Source organism: Stylophora pistillata, chromosome 12 (assembly GCF_964205215.1).
Source record: "Stylophora pistillata chromosome 12, jaStyPist1.2, whole genome shotgun sequence".
Taxonomy (NCBI): Eukaryota; Metazoa; Cnidaria; class Anthozoa; order Scleractinia; family Pocilloporidae; genus Stylophora; species Stylophora pistillata.
In genome coordinates this window covers 7,519,418-7,540,975 of record NC_142530.1, presented here as the reverse complement: position 1 = coordinate 7,540,975, position 21,558 = coordinate 7,519,418, and the positions used below count along the sequence as shown (strand labels likewise).

The following is a 21,558-nucleotide window of genomic DNA, read 5'->3' as shown; positions in this document are numbered from 1 at the left end:
AGAACACAGATCATCACTGAATAAACTAACTCAAACACCGTGTTAGTTCTTTATTTATTTATTTATTGACTTTTCAACTAAATAACTGATGAACTTTTCACTTTATTAACAAACGTGGCTGTTTTGCTTTACTTTATATTTTACTTTCAGTGAAAGAACATCGTTTATTTAGTCTGTAAAAGAAGACGTGGCTTTTCTGTTAAGCATACACGCCTTTGTTGATTTCGTTGATTAGGGTTTCTTGTAAGCTTTCTTCAATAGAAATAGATACGCGATGAAACGGAACCCTATCGTGAGTGCCAGCAATGCGTAGATGTCTATAAGCCCGTTATCCTGTGGAAAAAGGTAGACAACAATTACAATATGCGAAAACTTTGACGGAAAATTTCTATAGGAAGATTTGATTTGGCATTCACGCGTGCGTGCTCCATTTAAAAAAGAAAAGCTTTTTTTCAATTTTCCTTGAAATGTTGCTTTTACATAAATGCTAGAGCAGGGAAGGTGATATGGACCTTTTATTCGAAGAACTGATGAAAATGTTTTCTCCCGTGGCGAAAATCCTGCTTTTGGGAAAAGAAGTGATTTTTTTTTTTTGACCGAAACTACACAACTTCATGTACAATTTACTGAACAGCTTTCTACTCGAGTGTTCCTTAACTTGGTGGCTCAATGGAAGAATTCGATTTCATAGAGGTCTTCTGGCGTTTGAGAGGAGGGTTTTGGACCAGCCTTGATATGGTTGATCAAAGCTGTGCAGCGTTGCAACGGTCGCTATTTGACTTGATCTATGACTGCTATGAAATAACTTGAGTGGATATGGTGGCTATGAATTGTATCAGTCATCCAGTTGAGAATATGATCAAAAGAAAAATAATTCAAATACTGGAAAATTAAAGACGAACGATCGACGTTTCGGCCATATCACACGGCCTTCATCAGGAAACTGCCGAGTCAGCCAAGGTCACGCAAGTGTCACGTGCCGAGTCAGCTATCACGTGACACTTGCGTGACTTAGGCTGACTCGGCAGTTTCCTGATGAAGGCCGTGTGATATGGCCGAAACGTCGATCGTTCGTCTATAATTTTCCAGTATTTGAATTATTTTCTTTTTAACTTGAGTGGACGTTTTACCAACCTTGTTTACGCCGAGGTCATTAAGAACTTGGTCTCCACTGATGCAATCTGTTTTATTTTTCCCAGAACAAACTGTAGAAGTAGCAAGTAATTAAGGTGGTTAGAAAAGGATTTCAAAATCATGGTAGCGACAACTAAACAGGATCCTCGTTGATACGAAACCAAATCGATGAAAACCGCTTCATGGGAGATAAGATCCACCTTTTTTGGCCCTTCGCAAGAACTGTTACCCGACAATTTCATTTTCATTAATTTATTCGCTTAAATTTAGAGTTACACTAGTATAAAAACTTACTTTTACCACCATAACCATCCCATTGATTGACAAGCATGGCCTCAAATCCATAGTTGAACCATGATACGTATTGCAACCAAGAAAGCCATACTGGTATCGTCCTGAAAAGTAGGAAATAACTCCACGTCAACATAGCAAGAAAATGAAAGAATAACAACTTCAGTGTACACCCTTGATTACTTGGCAAGGGCCAAGTGGTTCTCACAGCCCGGACTTATTCTATTCCCATGGCATGAAGCAATTAGAAGTTTTGCCACTACTCTCCCCCTTCCCCTACTTTCCACAGCCAAACAAATTCGACAGATTTCTCTAGCCAGTGCTTCATACTCCTGAACGGAGTAAATCACCGTGAGAGTAAAATGTCTTGCCTAAGAAGGTGGAATTAACTGCAGGCGAGGTGGAATGGAACCCGGCGATGATTAAATCGGTGGCTTCGATTCCTGTCTAGTAGGAGTCCCATGCAGCTAATTGGCTGGGTAAGCCAATCCTATTTTGGAATGATTTCTTTGAAAACGGCATACTCTTCTTTCCCTAAGTTAGGTTCTAATTTCGATCACCACTTACGTGTTTTTGACATAGAAGCCTCCTAGTAACAACAGAGGAAGAAGTAAGGGTGCACTGATAGCTGAGGCCACCGCTACTGTCGGGGAAAGCGTGGACACAGTGTAACCTGAAACATACATACATACATAAAGTTAGTTTATAGTGTTGCTGGTGAAACAAATAATTCTCCACTTTCCTTTTTGGTATTCTTGGACGAAGTATCCACATGTCGCACTGTTTGGAAAGAATAATTCTTCCATGTAAGGTTCTTCAAACGGACTAGGAACTGAGGAAAACGTTGAAGAGTGTACCTGTTAAAAACGATATTACGAGCCATATGTTTGAAGATGTTGGCATCCCTGTACGTCAATCTTCGAATAACACTGATGCTTTAAAAAAGTAAAATTTGTCCTTTCCCACCGAAACGAAAACCGGTTGGACAACTGTCGAAGCCCCTCATAAAAGTTATGCAATTAGCAATGCGGCTACTACTGTAATTGTCTAAGTTTTTTTTTCTTTTTTCATGATGCGCAGATGAGTGATCACAAACCGTAGGATACAGCCACCATACTGATCAAAGCAAAGATTCCGTATGCATAGAGAAACCTGAGTATTTGTTGACGCAAACCTGAGAAAAATAAAACAAAAGTAAAACCAAAGCAAGAACTTCAACAATAAAAAAAGAGATGCTAGGTTATGGTATTTACTCATTTGGCCGAGCGACAAGAGAAACTTGTAAAATGTTTGGCGAACGTTTGTCTAGTTCACCCATGTACCCGGTTAACTCACCTATCATCCAGTAAGCAATAGAAATTAAGAAGAGAGGATTAACTAAAAACAAAGGCACCTAAGGATAAATAAAACTTGATAAGTAAATATATTTTATTAAACGTTTTGTGAATGTGTAGTATCGCTGAGTATTTTTACGAGTTGTGCAATATTTTGACGAGCTCATAGGGCGAGTCAAAATATAAACAACGGGTAAAAATACTCAGCGATACTACACATTCACAAAACGTTTAGTAAGAGATTTATTATCCAACACGCCAAATTGTCATTTCAGTGCGGGCGAATTTCGTGGATATATATTAAGGAGGATTTCTTCTTTTGATTCATCCAATAAACTTGGATCAATATTCGCCAGCCATTCCGACTCTGCGTCTTCAGAAGGATAATTTAAATTGTCCGCCATCTTTTTTTCGTTACTTCAATCCAATTTGTCGCTTACGCGATGCGAGAAAACCTGTCTAATCGGTTCTCTGGAGTACAAATACCGCGAGATATTTGTAGTACTACTCGCTTTAGGCATTATTTGTACTCTACGAAGTACAGTTCGATAATATAAGATGATAAACTGAACGGTTAATGTACGGCTTCCTGATTGAATTCTTTTTTTTTTTTTTTGCCTTTACCGAGACGGCAACGGCATTCTCCTTAAGACAAAACGACAACGAAAGCAAAACAAGAAAAACAGCATCAAGTGCATGTAAGCTCTAATATATTATAACGTTCAGGAGACTAAAATAAATTGGCGTTATAGGGAAAAAAGCTTTTTTCCTCGCTTCAGCTGGGGCTTTCGCCGAATATTCCGTCTTATTTCATACTTACCGAGATTTTTGGACGGAACCCACCGCATAAAAACCCCATAAGGACATTTCCTAATCCAAACACAATCGCGCAAACACTTTCTCACATGTGGGGAAAGTTTTCAACCCATAATAAAATCCTGAAAGTAATCTACGTCTCTTTCCAGTTTCCATTTGGGTAATTTTCTTATTCATTCCCTCACCTCAGCAGTGGTCTTGGACAAGAAGTAGACATCAGAACGATACATGCCGTTATGGTGTTCCCGTAAAAACACAGAAAGCTCTTCCGGGAAAGTCTACAGAGAAAATGAACAGGTACTATATAAAAGAAAATTGGATTTCGGTGACCATAACATATCTTACAAAGATTAGGGAGAAAGAGATAATATGCTAGTTGAGGAAGTAAAAAAAAAAAAATTAATGTCTTCGCTGTCTCCGAGTGGCTATCTTAGAATCGAGGCAAAATTGCCCGGATGTGCAACCGTGATAGTGGTTTCTTTAACGTTATAAAATAAAGGCCCGTGTCGGGAATCGGTTTTCGTCGACAAAGAAACTCACAATTTCTTGATTTTAACAGTTTTAATGGCCCAGCACTCAGCCTAGCTGTCACAATTCTCCTACTCTCTCACACTCCCACTACTCGTCTCATATATCTAAGGACTCAAAGTTCAAAACGGGCGAATTTGACATCTAGCTGTCATCACCGGAAAACAGAAACTTGCGTAACGCAACTCGCAGTCACGACACTCTCCCCCTATTTGATACCGGAGGTGTCAAATATAAAACAAACGAGAATAAACGTTCCTTTGGTGTTCTTCTTGATCAGCAATAGCCCTTATGCGCTCTGTAGCAGCCACAGCCGCTCTCCTGGGTGTAAACACCCGAGCTGTAGGGTTAAGAACTGGATCTTGAGGTTTTTGGGTCCTGTCACAGGACAACTCCATGGGGCACAACTGTTGGATCGCCCGCTCCAGATAGGATTTGCCTGCTCTCAGTCTTGCTGCTCTGACGACTCCGTCTCTACCTTTCATTAGCTTCACCACGATCCCGAGGTTCCACTTTCCTCTGTTACGCTCGTCATTTTGGATTAACACGACATCACCTTCCTTGATAGGCGGTCCTCCCTTCTTGTGGTTGAGATTGTGCCTCTCTCGCAGGCTCTTGATATACTCCCCTGTCCATCGGGACCATAGCACGTCCTTACAGCGCCGAATATGTCTTGCACGTTTCCTCAGATCCCCGTCCTCCATCGAATCAACATCATCTTCGGGCAGCAGGTTGGGTTGACCGAACATCATTTTGTTGGGTGTCAGCACGGGTAGTTGGATATCGTCTTCTACATAAGTCAGGGGGCGGTTGTTGAGAGTGACTTCAACGTCCAGGATCACCTCTTCCAGCTCACCCCATGTAAGGTGGGCTCCCCCTATAGACTTGTACAAGGCCTGCTTTACAAGTCCTATCATCCTCTCGAATTGGCCGCCCCACCAAGGGGCCCTGCTTAAGTTGAATTGCCATGCAATATGGTGGTGGGCTAGGTAGTCATGGAGCTTCTCGTCCTTCATGATCCTTTTTAACCACTTTGAAACCGCAACGAAACTTCTCCCGTTGTCGGAGTACACTCTTTGTGGCCTGCCCCTTCTTGCTATGAAGCGCTTGAAGCTTTTGACGAATTCCTCAGCTGTTTGGTTAGTCAACAGCTCCAAGTGGATGGCCCTCGTGAGACTACATGCAAACAGCAAAATATAGGCTTTCCCGTCTCCTCTTTTCTTGCCGATTTTATAAGAAATTGGACCGGCGTAATCGACGCCCACTACTTGGAATGGAACTGAGCCAGAGGTACGGTCATTTGGAAGGTTTCCAGGAGGTGGTTTTTGAAATGCTGCGGCTTGGAACTTTTTGCATCCAAAACAACTTTTAATTGCCCTTTTTGTTAAACTTCTCAGCCGGGGTATCCAAAACTCGCCCCTGATAAAAGCCATAGTGAGACCAACTCCCCCGTGTAACGTCATGATATGTGCGTCCTGGGTTAACTTCTCTGACAACGGGGCATCTGGAGGAAGGTAAATTGGATAGCTTCCTTGTATTCTACCACGACACTCGTACAGCCCCAAACCATTCTTCTGCAAGTTGAGTCTTAACTGGTCTTGCTTGAAATATTCTGTTCCACTGTAGCTTTCTTGTGCTCTCCTGAACCACCACTGTGCTTGCTTATCAGTCTCAGCCGTTGTCAAAGGACCTCGGGTTCGTGCTTCTTTGCTCAACCTGCAGTTATCCAGGAAGCGCCTGATCCATGCTGTTACTCGGATTGTTGTCCAGTAGTTGTGCTTCTCTAAGATGTTATCTAGCTCGTTTTTTGTTTCTACAGCAGTCCGGAAGAGTTCCTTAGTTAACTTCGCTTCTGCTTCCGTTTCCTCCGTTGGTTCTGTGAGTAGATGAGGTGGCCAGCGCTCGAGATCTGACAACCATTCCGGTCCTTCCAACCACAGCCCGGGTAACTTGTCTCCATCACAGCCTCTGCTGCCGATGTCCGCTGGATTCTGGCTGGTTCCAACATGTCTCCATTCTATGAAATCTTTCTCTCTGATCTTCTGTGCCCTGTTTGCCACAAACTGTTTATAGGTACTTCCTCCTCCTCCCCTGATCCAATGGAGGGCCACTGTGCTATCAAGCCATCCATAAACCGACTTCACGGGCTGTCCTTGAAGGGCATTCTTCACGTTTGCTACAAGGTTTGCCGCCATGTGCGCTGAGACCAGTTCTAGCCTTGGGATAGTTAGCCCCTTCTTCGCGAGGCGCGCTTTAGCTGCTAATAGTCCTTGATTTGAGCCACTTGCTTGATGAACCACAGCATACACGGCAGCTGCTGTCCCTGTCCCGCTTGTGTCTCCGAACGCGTGCAAATCAATGGCATCAATCGCTTCCTGGAAAGCCGTCACCGGGCGTGGAACTGCAACTTGGTCAGGTAGATTTTTCTCGAATTGTTTCCACTTTCTTTCGATATACTTTGGTACTTCCTTGTCCCATGATTGGTTCAGGTCGCACACCTCTCGGTAAAGCAGCTTTCCGACGAGAGATACTGGTGATGTGATACCCAGTGGATCGTAAATTGAAGCAAGGAATCGCAACATTTCTCTCTTGGTTACTTCAGGGGGTGACTCCGGGAAGGTTACAGCAATCGTGTCTTCGGTTTTGTTCCATGGTAGGCCTAACATCTTTGTTTCTCCAGGTTTAACTCCGAGTTGTTCCTTGGCATAACTTTGGTTGCATTCATCTGGTGCTGAGTTCACTTCCAACTCTGGTGCATTGGAATGCCACTTGTGTAGCTCGAACTGGGCTTCTCCGAATACTGCCACGGCAACTTCCTTGAGTGCGCGCACCTCCTCCACGGTTTCTCCACCAGTTATCACATCGTCAACATACAAGCTCTGCAGGATGTCTTCTACTTCTTTTGGGTACTTTTCTCTCTGGCTCTCCAAGTGTTGCTGCAATGTCCCTCCTAGCAAGAAAGGTGACTGCACAAGGCCAAACAGTGCACGGGTGAACCTGAGAACTTCTACTTCAGATGTCGCTTTGTTCTTAAACCAGTGGAACCGAAGGGCATCTCGATCTTCCATCCGAATGCGCACCTGTAGAAATGCTTGCTTTAGGTCGCCGGCCAGAGCTATTGGTTTCAGGCGGTTTCGCACTAGAACATCCCACAGGAGGTTCTGAAGAGCCGGTCCTGTTTCCAAGCAGTCGTTCAATGATGGACTCTTCTCGTTAGCTTTCGCTGATGCATCGAACACAATTCGCAGTTTGGTGGATTCAGCTGACTCTCTAATGACAGGCTTGTGTGGAATGTAAAACTCCCTTCCTACAGGTTCTGACGTCACTCTCTCAACGATCCCCGTCTCCAGTTGGTCTTGAATTATCTGGTCATACTGCGCGAGGAGATCGGGCTGTCTTTGAAGTTTCTTCGTGAGGTTTTCAAGTCTTCGGAGACTTCCATGCTCGTTGCTTTGGAGCGGCTTGTGACCATGTTTCCACAGCAAACCTGTTTCATACCATCCCTCGTCGCTCCGCCTTAACTGTTCTTTAAATTCTTCATACACGCTCTGCTGATCTCCATCTGGTCTGTCTTGAAGGCCCAACACGTCTAGACTACACAGCTGTTGATACTCTACTGAAGACGTTCTGGTCAGGTAGACACTGTTTAGCCCCATTTCCTTGCCTGCCGACATCATGGTCCACCCCAGTGTAGTTAGTTCAGCGATCGGTTCACCAGCCTTGCCAATCTTCGGCTTAGTGTGGGTCTTTATTCTGGAGTACTCACTTGCTCCCAGTATTAGATGAATTGGTAGTTCGGGCTTGGTATCTTCATCATCCATGGTAACACCCGCGAGGTGTGAAAATGTCTTGATCTTATCAGCGTATCTGGGATTTGGAATTGATAGAAGGACACTCTTATCGACCTTACTCACCATCGTTGTCATCTCAAATTTCCCTTGAATACTTGAAATGCTGACATCATACTGTTCAATTTTCTGGTTGGTTGAGCACAGCATCATGTCAATCTTCTTGAACACTGATCTGGCTGGTTGTTTCCCAAGGTGCTTGACCAATGTAGCTGAAGCATAAGAGCTTCCGGCCCCTGTGTCCAATAAAGCTCGGCATGTTATCCCATTCACGTTGACGACTACCACTGGGTAAACAACTTCATCTTCAAATGTAGCTAGTAGTAACTGTTGGGGCTCTTTGTCACAGATTGATGTGTGGTGTCTTCCATGACACTTCTGGCAGCCTCTAGTAATACGACAATCTGTAGCTCTGTGTCTTGTGCCAGTGCAATTAAAACACAACCTTCTCTCACTGAGATGCTTCTTCCTGTCTCCGACACTCGCTATCTTGTCACAGTTAACAGACTTGTGGCTGGTTGAATTGCAGTAAACGCATGGTCTTTGTCGATAATCTTCTTGCCTTGAGTTGAAAAATCTGTCTCGCGACTTGTTTGGTTGGTCGGAAGAGTTTAAAGGATTCCTGTCACACCATTTACGAAGTGCCTCCAACATCTGAGGGAACGCCCACTCATGCCAGTTGTCATCCAAGCGAACAAGGTCAGCCCTGATACCAGGTAATTTGTCCAGAGTGACTCTAACATACCCGTTGATTTCCTTTATTTTTCCCATCGTGTCGAGTGCTTGAACGTTTGTGGCCAGATTTTCATAAAAATCGTGTACTTTTGCTGGCTGCGATCCCTGTACAGTAGGCAAAGCAATAATACGCTGGATGTGGGCGTTGGCGACTTCACTCGGTTTTCCGTACTTCGCTGTTAAGATAGCTTTAGCACGTTCGTATCCCTCGGTGTTGTAAGGTAGGCCATCGACGGCAGATCGAACTTTCGGGACAAGGAGCTCTTTCAGGTACGAGAACTTTGCCACTTGCGTAATGGCAGCTTGGTCTATTTCGGTGTCGAACTGACTCCAAAATCGTAGCCAATCCAAATGGGTACCTTGGAACTTAGTTATAGTTAATTTTGGCAGCTTTGCACCGCTTTCCTTCACGGACTTGTTCCGATCTTCTTCCATTTTCTTCTCAAAATCTCTCTTAATCTGCATTTTCGCCTCCTCTAATTTTAGCTCTTCTTCATAACGCCGCTTGCGATTTTCCTCTTCGGCCTTCTCTTCCTCCCATTTCGCTTCCCGTGAGGCTTCTTCACGTAGGTTTTTGACGGTTTTCCTAACATCCTGAGTTATCTCTTCGTATTCTGCGACTTGTTTTTCGATCCCCAAGCTCCATTTACGCACGTGGTCCGGTTCTTCTCCTTTCTCTATTTTCAGTGCTTGTATTTCCACCATCTGTTCGTGAACGCTATCGATCTGTTTCTCCAAAGTCTTCTGCAATCGCTCTGTCGCCTTCAAATCTTTCTTTTCTTGAATTCTGGGGACGTCATCTCGCGTGAATTCCAATAGCCGGAATTTAGAGTCGATCTTCTTCAGCGCTTGTTCCAGCTCCGACATGTTGTTTACACGTTATCTGTGCGCTGTGCTGTGTTTTTTACGGGTACAAATCGATATCAAACTTTTGAATATCTTCAGTCGGTCCTGGCGGGGTCGCCACTTTTGTCGGGAATCGGTTTTCGTCGACAAAGAAACTCACAATTTCTTGATTTTAACAGTTTTAATGGCCCAGCACTCAGCCTAGCTGTCACAATTCTCCTACTCTCTCACACTCCCACTACTCGTCTCATATATCTAAGGACTCAAAGTTCAAAACGGGCGAATTTGACATCTAGCTGTCATCACCGGAAAACAGAAACTTGCGTAACGCAACTCGCAGTCACGACACCCGGATACTCACAAAGATAACTGATGCAATGTTATTGAAAGTCATTGATGTCAACAGAAAGAAGATCGCTCCAGCGATGTTGGTGATACCAGATTCATTAATCTTGGTCTGGAAGTAAATAACGCCAGCTAAAAGGCCTAAGAACTAAAGAAATAAAATAAAATAAAATAAAACAAAAGATACACACAGAAAACAAAGTAAAAAATGATTACAAATTTTTTTAATCACTTTCACCAGAGTGAGGTGAGGGTCGCACAACAGAGCGAGGCTCCAAATTAAGTGTGCCCAATATCTCACCCATCCCACCCCAGGGGAGGACATCCATCACACAGTTATCTCGTGTGTGGGAAATTAACGTCTCCTACCCCAACCCTGCAGGAGACGGGACCTCCATTTATTCGTCCCTATCCGAGAAGACTAGAATATCTAACCATTTCTTGATGTTATAGAAAGGCAGCAAATTCTTCTCAATTATTTTAAGACCCTGAGTGTTGGTCCGGCCGGGGCTCGAACCCTCGACCTCCCGCGCAACAGTCTAGCGCTCTATTAACCGGGAGGTGGTTAAGGCAGATAATACTAAACTAATACAAGGCAGATAATACTAAATTTCTATTGAAAGATGATCTCTGTTGTCCACGATCATCATATCGTAATTGAAGCCAAATAGTTTGTGAAGTCCGACAATTAAATGCTTTTATTTGTTACCTTTCTTTAAACTGAACGTGCACATTTGTTTTCTAAATAGCTTTCCAATCACTTCCAACCCACTAACCAATAAAATTTTTCTTTCCATTTACTATAATAGAAAATATTGTTCACAGTGAAACTAAATTGAAAGACACTGAGTATTCTTTGGTAAATGTTTGTGTTATCTTTTCTGAAACAACACACGTGCAATGATTAATATAACAGGGCCATCATTTTGAGCTAAATTGATTATAAAAACTATCCAGTAGTCTATTTAGTCAAAAGTCTTAACGAAAGAGCATACAAAAAATTTTCACGATGCGCTAGTCATTTTATTTTATCCTCCGATAATGTCAGTAAAATTGCTCTCAACTTCTTATGGCATCATTGCCCTAGTACATCTCGGTTCACTATTAGTCATGTAATCAAGCATCTAGGATGATGTGTTACCGAGCGATTCCCGGACCAGCTTTGAAAGCAACAAAGAAAACTTTGCAGCTTTTTAAAATTTGTCCTTTTTTTTCTCCTCAGATTACATTGAGAATATCTAATCCCAGCTCTTAAATTTAGAAGGAGCGAAAACTCAATTCGCTTCATATGTAAGTTAACTGCAATTAAAGCAATTGCATATAAAAACGTACGAAGTCTTAACTCTATTTTCAGGCCTTATCTCCCGGAATTGCTTTAAATGCACTTAACCTGTAAGGTTCAGTTCGTGAGTAATCGTCACTTACTATACTTTGGTAAAGTCTGATTCTAAAAATCACGACATCTCGATTATTGGTCAGCCAAGATCTCCAAAATACAGAGCGAAATTGCTGACACCAAGATGCTTTGTACCTGCGTTGGAAATAAAGCAGAAGATTACCTCTGACTCAAGCAATGATTACCTAAAAGTTTGTTCGTGCACGCCCCAAAAAATATTGAGTTCAGCGCGTAGAATTAATTTTGGAGCAGATTGGATAATCAAAGTATGCTTTTTGTGACGTTACATCTCGTTTTTGACCGTTTGTTGTTTTCGTCACAAAAGAAAGTTTTACGCGACGAAGGCTACGTTAGCGCGAATGCATGTGAAAGGGGGAAAACCTAGGCTCTGACAGAATTCAAGTTTTCATGAGCAACGATACTCTAGCTGAGTTATGAGAAGTCAAAAGGGCGTAAGTGGGAAAATATAAAAAGGTTGTTATATTATCATTATGAGTTACTACTGAATTCCTTGTTAATTAAAATAGAGCTTGCGAGCAACCAGGGTTACTCCCTCCCCAACCACTTCCTTTCCTTTTCCCACCCTTCCTTTCCTTTTCCCACCCTTCCATTACGCTGCTCCACTCGTGCTACAATGGTGGAGACAGAAGTCGTGCGAACCGGTACGTATGTGAGGAAAGATGCCGGGTCTAAGACTGAGCTATAATCATGCCAGTGAACATTATGAGGTTAAACACAAAAAGACATCTTACGGTGAACGTGTGTAAACGTCATCTTTGAAAGAGTCCTAGAAAAAAAATGCCATTTTACGTCACAAATAAAGCAACATAAGTCATATGCTGAGTAAAATATATTGGCCTGGTAGAGTATTGCCATAGATGTGTGACAGGAAAAATACATTCCCGTATTCTTTAGTAAAGTTTTTGGTCTTTGAACACTGTACGATGGCATTGAACACTCAAAATATATTATGGTGATGACTTTGGCTCTAAGGGTCAACAAATACTCTTGGGTGAAAGGGTTTGTTTGACGACTGAAAAATACTAACGGGTTTCTTTGCTTTTTTTATACATTAATCAACTTATCATTTAGCTATTTGTTTAATTATCGCGCACAGTTTTGTTACACTTGCTTGTTTTTCTAAGGCTTCTGAAGAGTCAGTGCTATTCTCCCTGTAGGCATCACAGATTTCCTGAAAAACAATTAAAATTGGAAAAAACTATAAAGTGATCAAACATAAGATTTTAAGTCGTTCTAGCTCATGTTACCGCCAAAAGAAGACGCAAAAGAAGACGCAAAAGAATACACAAAAGAAGACGCAAAAGAAGAAGCAAAAGAAGACGCAATTCCAAAATGGCGGGTGCGCCATTTTAGAATTTTGTACAAATTCAAACAACTAGCCTAAATTTATCACGACTCACTTTTAAAAGTAGAAAAAAAAATTTTTTTTGTTTTCTAACCTTGACCCTTGTGTGACAGTTTTCCTCATCACCAGGCACGATAGCCAGAGTATGAATAAAGTGATCAGCGGGATTAAAATTGACTGGACAGGGGTAACCCAGACTTTAGAAATAAAACAACACAGTTTTGTTGCTACTAATGAAAGAAAAAAGTTATGGTCTCGATATATAATCTTTAATTGATTAAGATTAGTCTAGTAGCGTTTTCTCACAGATGCTGCAATCTGATTGGCTACTCCACTCGCCATCTATTCCGTTACGAATAGCGAGCAGAATAAGTAACCAAATATTATATGGTTGTTAACAAACAGAATAATATCTCGAGCCTGTCTTGTTGTTGAGTTTTAATTAGAAGATATGCCAAAACAACAAGATTACTCGTTCTCGATTTCTATGCGTGATGTTGGAAACTGTACGTTACATTTATTAAGCTATTACGCAACCAAACCGCATGTAGGCAGCACGTGTCTCATCGCCCTATATATGGTGCTGTTCCACGTGCTTAGAATGAGACGTAGTGAACTGAAGTGTAATTGAAAAATCGAACCAAGAAAATAAATCGTGAGTACGCTAGCTTTTGCACGTTTTCGACAGTGATGGTTGATAGATACACTCAATAGGCCATTTTACAGTTTTGTACTCAGTTATCAAGCCTTTGAACAGGTGTGAGGCTGAAGGTGACCTTCTTGTGATAGAGATCAGTATCTAGTGAGCACGATAACAAAATGAAAGTAATTTACATTGAAAAGCAGCAACGTTTGTATCATAACAAGGTCACCCTTAGCCTAACTCCTGTTCAAAGGCTTGACAACCAAGCACGCAACCGTAAAATGGACTATTGCAAAAACGTTGACCCCTTAAAAGTATGATTAATGAACGTGAGACTCAACGGCTTTATGGGAAATGTACGTGTAGATATATCATCAGTGGTTCACTTTCTCATCATTGATGAGAAACCTTTATTCTGATAGTCCTAATTCATATAACATGCATTTACCACGTAATAATGGTGGCTGTTGTGTATTTGTGTACCCAGACAGTCGTAAGGTCTCATCGTTCTTTGTGAACATTTTTTAAAGTGTCAAAGTTTTTGCGATCGAGTGTATGTCGAGCTCCTAACCTGATCGTTAAGAGTCTTAAATTTGGCACGTTTGTTATGTGCATATTCGGCTACATGAAACTTTAAACCGAACGTAAATTTATCTAATGGATCAGAAATAGAAATAGCAATAATGATGAATTAGAATTCATGAACACCAACTAACTTCGTCCCTCAAACGTTTTAGCTTGAAGGTATCTGTTTATCTGTACGAAAAATCAGTAGGTTAGCTGCTCGAGATTGTCCATCGGCACTACTCAAGAAAAAAACTCTTATGTAATTTCCTCTTGACCATCATGGTAATAGTCCCTTTTAGAGTTGTGGGCTTGGTGGCCAAGCCTTTGAACAGGAGTGAAGCTAAGGGTGACCCTGTTGAGATAGAGACCTGTATCTAGTTAGCATGAGAACACAGAAATTTGCATTTGAAAAGCAGCAACATCTGTATCATAACGAGCTCACCCTTAGCCTCACTCCTGTTCAAAAGCTTGGCCACCAAGCCCACAACTGTAAAAAGGACTATTCAGTGCAGTGGCGACAAAGGCATCATGATGAAAATGCATCTTTTTGAGGAAATTTCTTTACTTTTAAGGAAACTTGCCGTTCAAAGTACTCAATTGCGTCAGCTCTAGAACCCATGTAGGCTGTTCTTCCTTCTGCCAGTAACAAGATGCTAATCGAAAGAAAAAACAACCTCACTTGAATAGTCACCAACTTAGCTGCTGATGTTGTAGAAGTCTTTATTAGCAGTGATAGCAAAGGATACAAAAACTGACATTACTGGAACAACGAACGTGCAAGGTTTATAACTAGTAGAAAACTTAAATCCAAATAAGCGCTTATTTACGAAAAAAAACTCTCTTAAAACGTTAGTAACACGAGGAAAAATAGAATTCTAGCTGCAGTCACGTAAGACCGGAAGAAGTGTCTTTTATTCGACAGAGGAATGAAAATTTATCCTTCTTCTCGAGCTGGAAAAGTTCGAAATCTGTTTAGTTTAGGCACCTTATTTTGTCAGTCACTGTTGTGTTAATGATCTTCATTCAACTTACAGTTTCTTTTAACCCATATCAGTTTTTTATAAGTATTCCAATGGTGCTTTTGTGTAAATGGTATAGATAAGACAACAAAACTGATTTACTACCTGTCAAACATGGCGTATACATCAGAGGATGGTTGATGGATTGTGCAGATGATTGTCCTTCCCTGAGCTGCAAGCTGCTGCAGTGCTGTTACTAAACTCTGAGCCAGGAATGAATCAAGTCCTGAGGTTGGTTCATCAGCAAACAGCAATGGCGGGTCAGTGATGACCTGTTAAAAAAAATGCTATGACTTTTCAGCATGCAACTGAGATGTTCCACATCTTCGGGTTCGGGATCAGGTTTGGGATCGGGCTCGGGATGGGGTTCTGGTTAAAGCTTAGCTGAATCATTATGCTGTTGTATTGTGAAGAGATAATTTCTGCTCACAATGACTCAATTCACCCAGGAGTACTCAAGGGTACCAGTGATATGCTGAAGGGCGAGGAAGGTGTAGGGTAACCTGTGATATATTGTATAAAAAGGAAGCGAGGGAATACATTCATTTGCTTTATGCCATTAAAAACAGCTGTAATTTTCCCCGCTATGGGACCCTCGGCCAAAATACCCACCTCCGAGGCGAATGAAAGTCTCTTCTTTTCTCCTCCCGAGATCCCCCGCAGCCGTCCTGGTATTCCAATGTATGTGTCAGCGCACTTTGTGAGTCCAAGCTATGAAGAAACAGATTTTACTGTGATCCATAAAAAAAAATATTTCAATAAGTTGTTTACTCTTTCTCATTTCCGGTGCGCCATACCTGAAGTATCACTTCCTCGACACGTTCAATCCGCTGCCTTTTAGGAACGTTCTTTCCCATGCGCAAAAAGGCCTAAAAGATCGACAAGAGCAAATAATATCACTGGAAATGTTGCAAGTCCTTCGACATAATCATTATCTTACCTATCACTTATCTATTAATTTCTTTGTCGTTATTTTTTGACAGGGTGAGGAATAAAAAAAAAAAACCTCTGAGAACTAGTCAGCCAGTAGTACATTCCGTTTTGTCCTATCCGTCCCAGACTGTGGGCTTCTAACTTATCAGGGCGGGTTAAAGTTACCAGCTCGCGATCGTCTATTGTCTATAAGAGTTAGAGTAGACAGTGGGGGAGGGGGGTAGGGAAAGACGAGAGGATATCTATTCTCTCGACCCCTCTAATTCTTTTCGACCTTCGCTCGCCCCCTTGGTTCACGTTTCTCTCAGTTTAGTTTATTAGCTTCGCCGACAGGCAGGGACACCGCAACAGCTTGCGCCAATTACTGCGGGCCCGGTAAACCCACCAATCACACCCCAGGGGAGGACATCCATCACAGAGTAATCTCGTGCGTGAGAAATTAACGTCTCCTACCCCTAACCTTGCAGGAGATGGGGCCTACGGTTTATTCGTCCTTATCCGAGAAGACTAGATAATCTATCCATTTCTTGATATTATAGAAAGGTAGCAAATTCTCCTCAGTTATTTTAAGACCATGAGTATTGGTCCGGCCGGGACTCGAACCCTCGACCTCCCGCCCAACATAATCCGGCGCTCAAACCAATTTAACTAACCGAGAGACGGTTAAAGAATTCCGTTGTGGTAAAAGTCAAAGATGATAATAGTAATTTTCACCAAAAAATACCACGCCTTCTCTCCGTTCGTTCGTCATCCACTCGGTCAGAGCCGGAGTGAATTAGACACCAGGTCCCTTGGTCAGTAAGTCAGCCACTCAGTTTTTAAGTCATAAAATCATACAGTCACACCTTACTCTTGACCGCAAGTTACATGACGTCATTCCGTCGAACAGTTAGTCAGTTATTGAATCAAGCATGCACGTAAAAAAACAATCGACACAGTCCACCTGAAACGTCAAATGTTCTCGAACAGTTAGAGATCCAATGAAGATATCCTCTTGTTGAATGTAAGCAGACATGCTGTTAATCTCGGCTCCGATTGGACGATCATTGACTTTCACAGTCCCCCTTACTTCCACCTGGCTGATGTTACGATGAGCTAATACATTCATAAGGGTGGACTTCCCTGCTCCGCTGTAGAAAAAAAAAAAAAGCCCACTGAAATATTTTACTAATGAAATTTCGCGAAATTATTTTAAGTTATGGACTAAGTTTGAATCATTTAATATTTTTTGTGTTATTGGTTTGTTTGTTTGTTTTTTGTTTTTTGCGTTTTAAGGAACTTTGACTATCAAAGTTAACGTCAAGGCACCTAAAACGCAAAAGAGAGCGTTGACGAAGACAATTTAAGTAACTCTGAATGCTTTTTGTTGCTTTGACTGTCTCCATGTCATTTGCTGTGACTGCATTGCCGCTAAAAATGCTGGAGATCTGTATTTTTCTTTTGTTTGCTTGTTTGTTTGTGCGTTTGTTGCTTTTTGACAAATAAAAAGGTTTCCCAGAGTTGACGCAGTAGATTGTAATCTTTTTCGGAAGTATGCGCGCGTGTATGGCAGGGCTTGCTTACTCGAGAGCCAATCAGAAAACAGGATTTTCTTCATCTTGCCTGTTCGCAGCGCCGGTTGCGTTATAAAATTATGTAATAATAATACCAAATCGTTAATCTTTTTCTCACCTTGATCCCATAACAGCTAACAAAGTACCAGCTTCGACCATGCCGCTCACTGCAAAATCAAACAATCAAAACTGAAATCAGTCAACAAAAGTCCGCAGAAAAAGAAATTTAAGGTAATCCATATATCTTTCCTTTTTTCACTTTCGCCACTGGCCTTGACTTTCAAAGATTAATCCTCAACATGATGTGACATGGAAGGTATGAACTTCCTCAGCAATTAGTTACTTCTACGAATTACTGGATTACTAGAAAAAACAAACCAAATCTATAACGGGCAACTTCTCAGTTACACGGAAAAAGAACGAAGTGATACTCTGGTGAAACTCTGGTGAAACTCTTCGTTGAAAATACCAGTTTTCCCCAGAGCTTCTACTCCGTGATGACCTTTAATTTAAAATAATCCGAAAGCAAATCTCGTTATTTTTTCCGATGCTGGTTACTCCTTAGATTTTTCGTTATACCAAATTGTATTCCTCAGATGACGAGTTTTCTGTTTCTAATCTCGATAGCGTACGAAAGCTGTATTGCAACAGTGTTTACGAATAAATCATATATTTGTGGCCAAGAGATCAAAAAACCGATTAAAAAATTTGTCCCACTCGAGGATTCTTGCATGTGTTTTCACAGTTCATTCTGCAATGAGTCAATCAAGCCTCTTAGAGACACGGGTCAAGTCTTTGTTTAAGCCAGTATCCTTATTCTGCAATGAATGTTGTTGTAGTTTACCTTAGAAAGTCGGAACGTTGCAAGTTCAAATCTCATCAGAAGAAGTTTTGCGCAGACTGACAGCTTGTCATGTTTGACATTCATGATAATAAAACGCTCGAGTCACGTATGTACCTTTTTCTTCAGTGCTAAGAAAAAATTACTAATAATTCCTCAGTGATGTGGCACATTTCAGAAAACAAGCTCAATTTATCTCAGTTTCATTGAATGGATGAAGCGCGCGCAATTGAAAAAATCGCTCTGGGAAAAACTGCATTTGACTTGTGTTTAATGAATACCCTATCTCCTGTAGGGCGATTAATTTGAGGGTATGGGTTAACCGGGTACGAGTCACTTACCATTGAAAAGAACTTGCTTGGTTGCCGGCCTCTCATTGTCTCCTGTTCTAAAACACAAACGTTTCAAGAAAGAAGGTCCGGGTAGCTCGACAAACACATCGATGTTTTCCCACGAAACTGAAACACTCTCCCTTCCGTCTTCAATTGCTGAAGTCTTTGGTTTCCTCCCCTTAGAATTTCTGTCAAGCTCTTCGGTGGTTAGAACTCCACTGTCTATTGATCCTCCAGGATCGAAAGTCGAATAACCTCGAGATTTAGAGCCTTTTCTACCGTGAAGAAGCGATCGAGACCGGCCATTGTCACCCATGTTTCGAACTGGAAGATGAGATGGTGAGTGCTGTGAGCTTCCCGTGTTAAGCCAACTTTTCAACAGCGTTATCATGTTACCTAAGTCCACTCAGAAGGTCATCGCAGAATCACACAATTTTTTCTTAAAAAAGTCGAGCAAGATTTCAGTTGTATCCCAATGGTAACAAAAGATATAGTCTCACTGGTGCGTATCGAAAGGTTCACTTCATTGCAACTCAAACATTCGGCAAATGACCGTCTATAATCGACCATGATTTATTACATGTATTACAGGCAATAAAATACGGTATTGGATATTAGTTATTAGTTATTAGTTAAACCGACATTTCAAGGCTGTTTTGCAATTGAATTACATTCCCTTCTCTCGTCGCAAACAACATTTAGCAAAAGAATACTTTGCAAGATTGTCAGATAATGAGAAATCATTTTCATACTACTTTAAATTTCGTGCGGCAGTTTTGTCTTCAGGGGTCAAACACGGATCGCGTAGAGGGAGAGGTTGAGGGGGCATTGGCCGGCTGAAAGGAACTTGTCCCGCTTCACATGGCCCCATACCCCTGCTTTGTTAGCTGAAGCTTGTGCATTCATATTTGGTCTTGCCTCCGCCATCCCGGCTCAAAAAATAACACCCTGTTTGAATATTCAGCCGCCATAGAGAGGAGGGAAGCAAAGTGGTTGGATTGGGGAGGGGGTCCTGATTCCATCTCACGCACGAATTTTTAGAATAATTCATGCATCCCGTATATAAAAGGGAAAACTTCATACCTCTTTTCTTGTGTGCAAGGAAAGTCTGAGGTTTCCCGTATGAAAGTTAAAAGTCGTTGGTCACGTTTATAACTTCACGCATCACATATCATCTTATAAGTCTAATCACGCGTCACGCATAAACCCTCTGCTAGCTTCAGATAAGGGTATTGACAGCCGAGGTAAGTCTGGTTTGTGTAGACACTAGGTTTAAACGCCGCATGACACCGCCATCCATCAGTACAACTACGACCGTTAGTCCTAGTTTTTGCTTTCCCGTGAATACTAAAACAAGGAGTGACCTAAAACCACATACAACCACCTAAAACCACCTAAAACCACCTAAAACCACCTAAAACCACATACAACCACCTAAAACCACCTAAAACCACCTAAAACCACCTAAAACCACATACAACCACCTAAAACCACCTAAAACCACCTAAAACCACCTAAAACCACCTACAACCACCGACAACCACCTTCAGAATAATATTGTGACAATTTGTAACAATTTTGTTCACAAATTTCAATGTAAATGGACACCAGAAATGTTTTCGCATGTCTTCCAAGTCAGGACCAGGGAAAAACACGAAGAAAATTGTTTATGTCATTTTCTTTTATACATTTTCTACCCTCCGATTTTCCACTCTCCGCATTTTCCACACTCCACATTTTCTACACTCGGCACTCCCGTTTTCATTTTCCACCTACCCTTTTACCCTTCACGTTCCATTCTCTTCTAGTGACAAAGTGTGGGGTCCTGCTTGGTGTCCCGTTGACCTCAGACAGACGTCGACAAAAGCACACTTTGAAAACCCTGACCTCGAAAACGTAGTCTATCTATTACTAGAAAACCCTCGAGGCTCTTGGTGCTGCTCCTGTGTAAACAATTTTGTTCCTGTTTTTCCCTGGTCATGACATGCGAGACATGCGACATTTCTGGTGTCCATTTACATTGAACTTGTCAACAAAATTGTCACAAATTGTCACAAGTTGTCACAATATTATTCTGAAAGTGGCTGCAGGTGGTTTTAGGTGATTTTTGGTGGTTTTAGGTGGTTGTAGGTAGTTTTAGATCATTCCTTGTTTTAGCATTCACGTTCGCTTTCCTGTAATAGCTTGTAATAGCCTGTTGATCCTTCGGCCTTAGAATCACACCATAAATTTCAAACCTCCCCAGTCCCACAATTTACCACGAGGCCAAAGTTATTATTCGCCAAGCAATGGACATAGAAGTTTCCTGGAGGCGAAGTGGGAAAGAATTCCAGCCCGAGGGAATTGGGAACCCAAGTGTTATTGAACCCTGAATACAGGTCACCAAAAGAAGAACATGAGGAAAATGAATAACTAAATGCACAAAAGGTAAAGTAGGAGTTTTGTTCTCCAGTGTATGGCTATTGGCAGCGCGAGGGAATTGGGAATCCAAAGTAGTGTTTTTGAACCCTGAATACAGGTCACCAAAAGAAGAACATGAGGAAAATGAATAACTAAATGCACAAAAGGTAAAGTAGGAGTTTTGTTCTCCAGTGTATGGCTATTGGCAGCGCGACGGAATTGGGAACCCAAAGTAGTGTTTTTGAACCCTGAATACAGGTGTCCAAAAGGAGAACATAGGAAACCGAATTACTAAATGTACAAAAGGTAAAGTGGGAGTTTTGTTCTCGTGTACAGCTTTTGGCATCGTTTGTGTCAGATTGGAGTATTTTCTGTGAAAGTATATGTTAACTGCATAACCGCAGTCAATTCTTTTCACCCGGCTCTGAAATATACCTGGGAAATTTCTGACAATTTTTTATCCTTTTTAGACATCAAAGTTTCAATTGAAGGTAACGGTTTATGCACTAGTGTGTATTACAAACCTACAGACTCGCATAATTACCTGTTATATTCGTCTTCGCATCCATCTCACGTTAAGAATTCCATTCCTTTTTCTCAGTTTCTAAGACTTCGTCGTTCACGTAGTGAT

The 21,558-nt window shown here is 41.7% G+C and overlaps 2 protein-coding genes across 2 annotated transcripts; both read right to left on the bottom strand.

The window, feature by feature from the left end:
• Window positions 1-8: 8 nt before the first annotated feature.
• LOC111334754 (protein white) lies at window positions 9-19,751 on the bottom strand. The gene is made up of 20 exons (XM_088740776.1): window positions 19,611-19,751; window positions 18,537-18,851; window positions 17,473-17,521; window positions 16,745-16,931; window positions 15,666-15,737; window positions 15,481-15,579; window positions 14,974-15,140; window positions 14,431-14,502; window positions 12,734-12,836; window positions 12,406-12,465; window positions 12,026-12,060; window positions 11,303-11,408; window positions 9,894-10,025; window positions 3,761-3,853; window positions 2,761-2,818; window positions 2,522-2,599; window positions 1,993-2,098; window positions 1,429-1,529; window positions 1,135-1,205; window positions 9-333 (listed from the first exon to the last, which is right to left on the bottom strand). Exons 2-20 carry the CDS (start codon window positions 18,841-18,843, stop codon window positions 232-234), a joined length of 1,998 nt encoding a protein of 665 aa, XP_088596902.1. The 5' UTR covers window positions 18,844-18,851; window positions 19,611-19,751; the 3' UTR covers window positions 9-231.
• On the bottom strand, window positions 4,118-9,678 carry LOC148718620 (uncharacterized). The gene has a single exon (XM_088740773.1). The coding sequence runs from the start codon at window positions 9,551-9,553 to the stop codon at window positions 4,331-4,333; it is 5,223 nt and encodes a 1,740-aa protein (XP_088596899.1). The 5' UTR covers window positions 9,554-9,678; the 3' UTR covers window positions 4,118-4,330.
• Window positions 19,752-21,558: the final 1,807 nt, after the last annotated feature.

Coding starts and splice junctions, on each gene's coding strand:
- LOC148718620 (XM_088740773.1), bottom strand. CDS start 9,553: ATGTCGGAGCTGGAACAAGCGCTGAAGAAGATCGACTCTAAATTCCGG.
- LOC111334754 (XM_088740776.1), bottom strand. CDS start 18,843: ATGGGTGACAATGGCCGGTCTCGATCGCTTCTTCACGGTAGAAAAGGC. Junction 3,854..9,893: donor ACATTGCATCAGTTATCTTT/GTGAGTATCCGG, acceptor TTTTCTCTGTAG/ACTTTCCCGGAAGAGCTTTC. Junction 2,819..3,760: donor TGTCCAAGACCACTGCTGAG/GTGAGGGAATGA, acceptor ATTTATCCTTAG/GTGCCTTTGTTTTTAGTTAA.